General features: G+C 66.4%; 1 protein-coding gene across 1 annotated transcript; it reads right to left on the bottom strand.

Annotated features, from left to right (window-relative positions):
• Nucleotides 1-1445: 1445 nt before the first annotated feature.
• On the bottom strand, nt 1446-2744 carry PTF1A (pancreas associated transcription factor 1a). Its single transcript, XM_050892474.1, is given in 3 exon segments — nt 1446-1957; nt 2080-2394; nt 2397-2744. Coding segments are annotated over 3 exon segments (825 nt in total). The 5' UTR covers nt 2704-2744; the 3' UTR covers nt 1446-1754.
• Nucleotides 2745-10441: the final 7697 nt, after the last annotated feature.

The following is a 10441-nucleotide window of genomic DNA, read 5'->3' as shown; positions in this document are numbered from 1 at the left end:
GCAAAAGCGACTTTCTGTGTTTAATGAGGTCCTAATACAGGACAAGATCGAATTATAGGTCGGCTCTTTTTCTCGCTCAAAGAGCCCCGTTTAAGTTCAATGACACCGGTGCCGCCCGCCTCCCGCCGCCGCCGGACGGGGCGAGGCTCGCAGCCGGGCAGCCCCGCCGGCAGCCCGGGCTCGCACGAAAAACGAGCAAATAAATAAGCAAAGCATCCCCCTCCCGCCCCCCGCCCCGGCCCAGCCTCGGCGTGTTTGTGTGGGTAAGTAGCTCCTCTAATTGCTATTGGAATAGATCCATGCCATCCGCGCTAGGGAACTAAATGTGTCTAACTAGGTTAATGCAATTAGCATGCATGCAACATATTGCTCCCACTTTGCGGCAGCTTTGAAAAAAAAAAATGAGAGAGAGGGAGAGATGTACAGTATGTGATGAGTAATAATTATACCTTGGCTCACCCGGGCCGTTCCCATCCGCCTGGGCACCGCGCGGGGACAGCTCCGCTCCGGCCGTAGGCCGGGCCGGGCATCTGGGGCTCTCCCGGGGGCCGAGCCGTCGGGGCTGAGCCGCGGGTGCCACGGGAAAATCAGCACCTGCGGCGCCGGGCCGAGTCCCCCGCCCCAGCCCCGGGCCGCCCCCCTCCGCCCCCGCCGGTAGCGCTTGCAGCCCTCCGGCCCGGCCGGCCCCTGCCGCCCCCTCCCCTCGCCCCCGGGCAGGTGCAGCCCAGCCGCCCCCCCAGCAGCCGGGCACGCTGAGCTGGGGCTACCGGAGCGACTCTGCCACCAGTTGCACGATGGCTTTGCCACCCCCCCCCCCCGCAGCGGCATCCCCCAGGGCGAGGGGTGCGGGGGCTGTGTCCCAGGCGCGGCCCGCGGAAGGCTGGGGCCAGCCGGTAGAGCCCCAGCGCGGGGCCACACACCCGCAGGGGCCAAGCCTGCCCGGGTCCCAGCCTGGTCCCCCCTCCCCGGCACTTTTGGGAAGAGCTTTGTCCGGCTCCGGGTAGCGCGCCCATCCCCGTGGCGGCGGGGCCGGGGGTACAAGGCAGCGGCGGGGCACACACACCCTCGCAAGGCTGCTGTCTGGGGACTCGGGTCTTTCAGCTGGAAACCACAAGCAGGAGCAGAGGCACTGAAAGGAGGGGACCTCCTAGAGATAGACAAAGACATCAGTTGGAAGCACTTCAGGAGAGGACGTCAAAAGGGGTGGAGAGAAGGGGGAAGTGTCCCCCGCCCGTCCCCGTCCCCCCCGGCTGTATAAGAGCAGCCCGAGCCGGCGATGGGGGAGTGGGGCCGGCATCTGGGCGCAGGGTGCCGGCTGGGGCGTGCTCCCGGACCCGCAGGGCCCCGGGGCTCGGGCGTTTACTGCAGGGCTTCCTCGGGATGCGGTGGGGCTCTCGGCAGCCGCCTCCCACAAATACACTGCTCCACAGGGTACAATCCGGGTTTATTATTAACAGACACAGGAAGAGTCCACGTGCGGCAATAAATTATTTTCACAGGTTCTGGCATTATTATTTTTTTCCCCAAAAAAAGGTGCTGGTGGGATAAACCTATTGCATATCTTTAAAAAATCAGGATAAATTATATAAATTATATATTCAAAACAGACGATTCTACCTCATTATCACTACTCCGTAATAAATAGATAAATAAAGTTGATTGCCCTTAGAGTCTGAATCTTAAATTACATTTACAATATAGGTCTCTACATACAGCATGTACAGGGCGGGGGCGGGGGCCACCCGCGCGGCGCCTCACACCACGAAGTCGAAGGGGGGCTCATTCTCGATGTCGTTGAGGGAGGGTTTGTTGTTCACCTTCCGCGGGTCCTCGGGGGTCCACACTTTGGCTGTCCGGATGATGTTTTGTTCCTTGAGTTGCTTTTCATCAGTCCACGACAGCGAGTGACCGGCCAGAGGGGGGAGTCCGTAGTCGGGGTCGCTCGGGGAGGGAGATCCTGGGGGACAGGGGGGAGAAAGGCAGGGGGTTATTGCTGGGGCCGGCATTGCTGCGGAGCGCGGAGCCGGGCCGCACCGGGCCGGACCGGGCCGTAGCGCGACGGGGCGGGCCGCCACTTACTTGTGCCGCGGTGGCAGATGATGATTTTCTTGGGCTGGCTGGGGCTCTCGCTGCTGGCGCTGCGCAGCGGCAGGTCGGACTGCACCAGCTCGCTGAGGAAGTTGATGTAGCCGATGGCCAGGCGCAGCGTGTCCACCTTGGAGAGCCGCTTCTCGTAGGGCAGGGTGGGGATGTGCGAGCGCAGCCCCTCGAAGGCGTCGTTGATGGACTGCATCCGCCGCCGCTCCCGCACGTTGGCGGCCTGCCGGAGCTGCTGCAGCTCCGCCTCGGAGCGCACCCGCCGCCGCCGCTTGGCCGAGCCCAGCGCCTGGAGGCGCCCCCGGGGGACAGCAGCGCCGCGCCCGCCGCCCCGCAGCACTCGTAGGCGAAGCCGGGCGAGGCGGGCGACGGCGGGAAGGTGGCGGCCGGCGCCGGGCAGCGGTAGCCGCCCTCGGGGTCGCCGCCGTCGCGGTAGTACTCCTGCAGCTGCCGGCTGAGGAAGTCCACGTCCGGCTCCAGCAGCCCGTCGGCGGCCAGCGCGTCCCGCGGGGGCGGCTCGGGGAAGAAGTCCTCCTCGTCGAAGTAGGGGGGCGAGGAGAAGGAGTCCAGCCCCCCGGGGAAGTGCTCCAGCAGCACCGTCTCCATGCTGCGCCCAGCCCCGGCCCCGGCGGGGACGGGACGGGACGGGACGGGGCGGGAGGGGACGGGACGGGACGGGGCGGGGGGCAGCCCCGCCGGGACGCGCCTGCAGCCGCTCCCGCCGGCCCGCTCGCCGAGCCGCCCCGGCGGCGGCGGGGCCCCCGCCCCTGCCCTGCCCTGCCCTGCCCTCCCCGCCCCTGGGTGGCCGGGAGGCCGGGCCGCTGCCGCCGCTCTCCGGGGAGGAGGCCGGAGCCGGCTGGCGCGGCGGGCCGGCACGCGAGGAGTCTTATAACGACATCCCCGGGCGCGTGCCGCTGACCGCCGCCGCCAGCCAATCAGCGCGCGGCGGGGGGGGGGGGGGGCGGGCCCCCCCGTCGGGGGGACACCGCGGCGCTCCCGCCGGCCGAGGGGCGGCGCCGCTGCGGGGACCGGGGGAAGGGGGGAGGGGGGGGCAGCGGGCGGGCCCCGACGGTGGGCCCCGACGGTGCCCCCGCCCGGCCCCGCCGCCCAGGGACGGGCCCGGAGCCCGCCGAGCCGCTCCGACCGGCGTTCCCCGCACGTCGGGCGAGCAGCCCCGGTCCGCCCCGGCACCTCTCCCCACAAGCCGCTGACCGAAACGCGCGCGTTAGCAGCGACCGGCTTGGCCTCCCTACGGGCAGCGGGAGGGGAGACCCCCGCGGATCTTCCCCCCAGCACTTCTCTCGCTCTCCCGGGCCCGCCAGCCCCCGCCGCCGGCAGAGCCGCTGTCGGAGCGGGCATCGGGTGGATCGATGGCGCGGGGTTTCTCGCGGCGTTCGAAATGAAAACAATTCTATCGTAACATCAAAATAAATCACGTCAGCTCCTTGCGCCCGGCCGTGCGTCGGTTTTGACCGCATCGGGCCCTGTTGCGTTTTTCCTTTTCGCACTCCCATTGCCCCCTCAGGACGAGCTCGTTTGGCGGAGGCTCTGTTAATAATTCCCTAACTGACTCTCACTGATTAAAGCCTCAAAAATTCTCACTGGGGTGAAATGGATTACCCGGCAGATTAGGGGAGGATTATCTCTGTCATTAGCGCTGCAATAGTTTGTCCGGCAGAGTCTGTCGAGGTTTATCGAAAGTGACTTTCCAGCGTGCCACCAGCACGGGCAGAGATCAAACCCCGAGTGGAAACGTACCCCGCTCTATCAGCAGAGCAAGACAGGGCCAGCTCCGGGAACGTAATAAATGACTCGACTTCAAAGCCGCTGACAACGCCGTGATAACGGCAGGGAAACGCGTGAGTCACGGGAGGGAACAAAGAGCTTTGCAAGAACGGCTTCTTGGAAAGTCCTGCCTGCCGACGGACCACGCGAAAAAACGAGAACGGAAGGAGGAAACCTTCGCGCGAAGCCAGGAACGCGCCCCACGCGTGGCCGCGGGACCGCTGCCACCCTCTCGGGACGGGGAAACTGAGGGAGTCTCCCCATCGAGGGGCGATGCGACGGTGAAGCGGCTCCCCATTCACGTCCAGCCGGGGAGTGGGACCGGGGACCTCGGGGGGGGGGGGGGGGAGGGCTGGGATGAGGGGGCGAGGCGGGGGGTGCGGGTTCGGGCAGCGCTCGCCGGCCGGGATGGACGGGCGCCTCCGGCCGCAGCTCCCGGCTGCGGGCATCATCGCCCGGTGCCCTCCGCTGTGCCGGGAGAGCCCGGCCCGGCTGCCCGCGGCTGGCGAGCCGCAGCCGGCCCCTCTCCAGCTCCCCTCTGCGTATGGCTCCGTGGCCTGCCCGTGACCAGCGTGGGCGGCCGGGAGCCCTGCGGGCCCTGCTGTGCTGCCCACTCTCCTCTGAGTGGGAGTGGGAACCCAGGCTGGGAGAGACCTGAGGAGGGCTCTAGTGCTACCTCCTGCTCACAGCCGGGGCAGCTGCGAGGCCGGCCCAGGTTGCTCAGGGCTTTATCCGGTCTGGTCCTGAAAACCTTCACGGATGGAGCCTGCACAAGCTCCCAGGGCAACCTGTGCTGCTGCTTCACCCTCCTCGGGGTTAAAGGAAGTATTGTTCCCTTACGGATACAACGTTTGAACCTCTCCTGTTTCTCACGGTGGAGAAGGTTTCCCATGTGTCCAGACTCCCGTTTCCATTCACGCCCGCTGTCCCTCAACCTCGCACCATGCACCGCTATCAAGAGCCAGGCTTTGTGGATGCCCACCCCCGCAGGCTCTGGCGAGGTGCTGCGGGGTCCCCCCGACACCGCCCCTGCCCCCGGCTGAGCCAGCCCCGCTCCCGCAGCCTTTCCGCCCCGGGCAGCTGCTTCAGCCTCCGCCCCTCATGGCTGTGTTCCCTGTACCGGCTGTCCCAAAACCGGCCGCCGTACTTAGATACGGTCCCACGAGCGCCGAGTGCGGGGAATAATCCCTTCCCCCGGTCTCCTGCGCTGTGATCGTGTTCATGCAGCCCAGAGATGCTGCTGGCATCCTGTGCGGCCAGGGCACACGGCTGGCTCCCGCCCAGCTCGCTGCCCACCAGCACTCCCAGCCCTTCCAGCCGCGCTCGGTGGAGACCGCTCCGAGCGGCACGGAGCGCGGCGGGCAGGAAGCCCCTCGGTGCCCCCAGCCAGCTGGGCAGAGGCATCGCTCGCCCCCGGACCGCTCCTCCCGAGCAGCCCTGTCCCGTCGAGCCGCGGGACCCACTTGGGAGAGCAAACACAGCTTTGGCACCGCACGGGAACCGCGGTGCTTCCCCTTTCCCGCCCCGGGGCTCCCCGGGGGGCCGCGCTGCCCCCTGACACCGCGAGCATCCCCTGTCCGCCCCTTTGCGCTCCCCAGCGCTGGCAGGGTAGATGCGTGGCGGCCCCACAGCAGCCGGGCGTGAGGCGCTGGTGGGAGGGCAGGGACCCGCCGTGCCCGGCCCCTGAGGCTGCTGTGGCGGGTGGCGGGGCCGGGTAGCCCGGGGGAGCCCACGACCGCCCCCGCATCCACACGGCCCCCAGGAGCCGCCAGCTCAGCCACAGCCGGTCCCACAGTCGCGCTGCGCGGCCGAGGCGCTGTCCCCGCGCCCCCGTTCCGTGTCACCCGCCAGCACCCCGGCCCCCCGTCCTGTGGAGACCCCGGGGGACAGGAGCTCTGCCCGCGGTCCCTCTTGTCCCCGCTGGCTCAGCTGGGGCGCATCTGGACGCGTGCCCGGTCCTTCCCCACCGCTGCCCCGCGCACCGCGGCCGGGCGGACCGGGCACGCCGGGCCACGCCTGCGGTTGGAGAATCTCCCTTTCCGAAAGCAAATGAGCCAGCTCCTTCCCTCCCTGCCTGGCATGGCCTTATCCGGGATGAGTGCGGCCGGGGAATGAACGCTACGGGTGAAGGCATCGTATCTAGAAGCACAAGTATAAACCCAGCACATATCGTACATGAAATCCTCTCGGATCCACGTCACTCCTACCCCGAAACACCCGGAAAAAGAAGAAAGCAAACCCCTAAATCCTAACAACGCTGAGGTAATTTCGAGGGAATTTCCTGGCCACAGAGCTGGCTCTGTTCCCTCTCCTGCATGCCCGAGGAGTCATCACCCATGGGATGGCGAGCCCTTGCTCCTGCCACACTCCGCCTGGAGCCGGGGAGTTCAAAGCCGATGAGCAAACCACGTCGAGTGGCCCCTGTCACCACCGCACCCACTTGAGACGCACACACTCGCACTCCTACATTGACCCACGGCCAGCCTCGCAGCATTTCCCCCAGTTCAGACAGACCAAGCGCCGCCAGATCCAAAGGAGGAGCAACCCCCCGAAACAGGCTCTTTTCCCCCAAAGCCTCTGCCACCAGCCTTCTCCCAGTGCAGCTTTTTGAGCACGGTCTGTCCCTGTCCCTGAGAGCGAGACAGGCGCCAGGCCGTCTCTCGCGAACGTGGTGGTGAAGCATCTTCCCGACGGCCAACTCTGAAGGCTTTAGGGGGTGGTGAGGAAGGAGAAGCAGGATCTCTGCTGCTGATGTAAGGACAATGTGTGCCCAGAGAGGCTGGGGGAGCCCAGCCCATTTACCATGCCCGGAGTCTTTCCCCCCTCCCCAGGGCCGGCGGTGCCCGCTGGGCTCTGGCGCACGTTGGGACCGCGCAGCCGGGGTGAGCCCTACAGCGCAGGGCAGTGAATGTCACACCGTGGAGGCGGCACGACACCAGCGGGCCACAAAACTCAGGCAGGTGGTCTGGGAAGGCAGTCTGTGCGGTCTGTCCGTCCCTGCGAGGCAGCTCCGTCAGGACCGACGGGCATTTCGCGGCGCCGGTGGGGCAGCGGGTCTCCCGCGGCCGCCCGGCAGCTCCCGATGATGGGAGCGCGCAGCTGGGGGAAGCAGAGGGATATTTTGGGAACCCACTGTCTCCAAACTGTTGGGGACTCGGAGCCTGTCTTGAAACCGTTCAGACCTAGCAGATCTTTGGAAAGTTTGCGAGCAGCGCCCCAGGGGAGGTAAGCGATGTGTGGGACCGGTCTCGTACAGCCCTTCTCCTCCTCGCCGGCCACGGCTGGCGCTCTGCGTGTGCGCTGGGGTGCGACGGCAATGCAACGTCGCTCCTCCCGGCTCCCCGGCGCTCAGTGCCCGGTGCGACGCCCGGCTCAGGGGCAGAAGCGGTTCCCTCAGTGTGCCGAGCTCAGCCCTCGCCCCTGCGGCAATGATGGCTTTAAAGACGAACGATTCCAGTTTTGTACATCTGCCTTTGAGAAACGAGTACGGACCGTCCCCGAAGGAACCGCCCGAGGCGCGGGAAGGCTCCTCTCGGGTTGCCCAAGACGTTACGAAAAGGAAACTTGCGAAAACCAGGAGCCGGTAGCAGCGCAGCCCGGGCCACGGCAACGCACCTGGGCCAGCACCGCCGGTGTCGCAAACGCCCTTCTTTCAATATTTGTCCTGCCCGGGTGTCTCACCCGGCCCGCTCTTGCCCGCCGGGAGGGACAGCGGCGTGCTCACGGGAGCGACACCTCCCCGCGCCACTCTCTGGCAAAGAAAATGTATGACCAGCGCCTGACACTTCGTTATTTCAATTCCCCGAGGGCAGGAACCGGGGGGGAGCGGGGACCCCAAGGGGCACATCGCCTTCCCTCCAGAGTCAATGACCACAAGACAAGTCCAGCTGGCAGCCACCTTCACGGGGACTGGGAATTGCTAAAGGTCCAGAGATGGGGCAGGACATGGGGCCAGGGCAGGGCTGCCTGCGGGGTCTGGCCCACCGGCCCCGACTCCCGACCCTGCGTGGGCCCACGCAATGCCCCTCGCCGGGGAACTAAGGGGAGGGCGCGCACCCTGCACCGAGGGGACCCGGAGCACCCGGGCTTGCCAGGTTCTCCGGCCCTGCCTATGCCGGGCTGCTCGGCGCTGGACACCCCCCGGCCCGAAGTGACCGAGCCTTCAGCGAAGGATGGAGCCCGACCCTGGCTCGGGAAGGCTGTAAAGACCTCCTCCGTGGGCGAGGGGCTCCGCCACAGCTGCGAACCCACAGCGGCTCTGCTTCTCTAGGGCAAGAAGAGCGCCCGGCCCGCCGGCGCCCATTCCTTCCCATTGACAGGTTTCATCCCGGGGTCTGTCGGGGCCGGAGCGGGCGGGCAGCAGGAGCAGTCCCTCGCCCCGGCGATGCACTGCGCGGAGCGCGGAAGGATACCAATTCCGGCTCGCTGACTGCCCCAACGCCCGCAGCGCTGAGCACAGTGAACCATGCCCGAGGGATCGGGCTCCGGCGGGCTTCGCACCTCCCGGGGGTCTGCCCCGACTCCCACAAACACCTTTTTTATCCGCGCACCCATGCGCCCGGCTGTCTTAGCGGCGGGCGGGGCGGCGAGCGGCTCCCTCCGGGCACCCACGCAGGAACAAGGCTCCCCAGCCCGTCCGCCGGGGTATGAGCCCCGCGGTGAGAAGCAGCAGCTCTCGCCCTCGTTGCCTTTCCGCGCCCGCGGAGCTCCCCGGGGATGCTGCGTGGGGAGCGCGGCCCCGCGCTGGCCCCTAGCGGGAGGAGGCGGCCGGGGGCCCCCCCGCTGCCCCCGAGCTCCCCCGCCGCCGCCTCCAACGCCCCCCATCCGTACGTGCCCCGGCTTCTACTTTCTGCTGCGTTTTACCCTGAACAGTTAGGAGACGGAAAATGGATACAAGGTGGAGTTAAGTGAGCAGCCCTGAGGTCCGAGGTGGAGAGGAGCCACAGGTGATGGGGCGAGCTCCACACCCCGCACGCTGCCTTTCAGTCCAGGGTCTTCTGAAGTAGCTCCAAACTCATGTGATACTCCAGAAAAACCGAACCTGTTAGCTACAGCTGACGTAAAACCCCAGGTCCCCTCAGGTCCCCAGGTCTGTTGCGTTTCCCATCCGGGCCTAAAATCCAGCACTTACTCTTATGTTACCTGCATATTTTTCCTAAGCCCTATTGCTGATCCAGTGCCATGAAATTACAGGCGTGGAAAGACAAGCCGGGAGAGTTCCCCGTTCCTCCGTGGAGGCACTACCCAATATTCTTCTCAAATCTTCATCTCCACCCTGTCAGTGTTTGGCCTCGGGTCCATAAAGCCACAGTGGGGCAAATACTGAGTATGGCCTTTTTTCCCTCAAGATTATAAAACTCACCAGCTCACCTGTTGGTGTGCTGATGATTCCTTGGTGTGCTGCACCCTTTCAGAGATGCAATGTTTGATGCAGAAAAGGAAGCAGGAGGCTTTTGAAAGACTGGAGCAGGGTTGGCCCAATATCTATGCAAACGATATTTTACCAGGAGAGGATTAAAAAAGCCCAAACCCTATTGCGATTCCTGATTTGAAATGGCACTTTATTTAATTGAAAAATATAGCATCTTCTCGGGTCTTTTTACCGTTGAAAGTATAATTTAAAGTAAGCTTTGCTCAGTGCAACCTTGGGGGATGGTGTGTTTCCTGGTACTAAACTTTTATACAACTTTCCTTCTCTGAAGGCGAGGGGAGGAGACCCGCACGCCTCGCTAGGGGCGTTAGGGTGTCCCACCGCACGCCTGACACCGGGCAGGTCTGCGCGCTGCCAGACACCGGAGGACGAAAACCGCTTTGCAGAGACGCCTGCCGGAGCTCTTTTGCTTCCCGCGGGCCAGGAAAGCCCCACCAGCCCTCACCGCCTCCGGGCTCTGCCCCACAGCACCCCCGGCCACGTAGCCCGAGCACCCCCGGCCCCCGGAGGCAGGTGCCCGGGACCCGGGTGGCCCCGCGGGCGGCCCCCCCGGAGCAAGGGCCGGCCCGAGGGGGGGGTGGGGGTGGGGGGGGAGCGGAGCCGGCCGCCGCCGCCCGGCCGCGCCGAGCCCGCCCCTTCCCCCGCCGCCACGTGAGGCCCATAAATAAGGCGGGGAGAAGCGCTACCTCCCCCCCCCCCCCTCGGCGCCGCTACCGGGGCGAGCGCGGCGCGGCGGGGCGGCGGCCCCACAAAGGCGGCGGGGCGGCCCCGGGCCCTCGCACGCCCGGGCGGAGGAGGAGGCACCTGCAGCCGGGGTCGGCCCGGCTGCGCGCCCTCCCCTCCGAGCTGGTACCTGGGCGCTGGGCTGGTAATGCACCATAAAGAGCCTCCTTTCAGGCTCTTTCAAGCCGAGATCGCGGAGGTCACCGTGTCTACAAACCCCCCTCTGTCGGCCGCTCGGGCCGGGGTGCCAGCGCGGCAAGCTGGAGAGCAGGCACAGCCCATGGGAATCCCAACACTTGTGCCGCCGGCTCCCCCGGCCCGCCCTTCTCCCCCCCTCCCCCGCCTCGCGGAGCCGCTGAATGTAACAAATGAGCTGCAATCGATCTGCGGGCACGGGGGAAAATC

Source organism: Gymnogyps californianus, chromosome 2, assembly GCF_018139145.2.
Source record: "Gymnogyps californianus isolate 813 chromosome 2, ASM1813914v2, whole genome shotgun sequence".
NCBI classification, from domain to species: Eukaryota; Metazoa; Chordata; class Aves; order Accipitriformes; family Cathartidae; genus Gymnogyps; species Gymnogyps californianus.
This window is presented reverse-complemented; position numbering and strand designations above follow the sequence as displayed.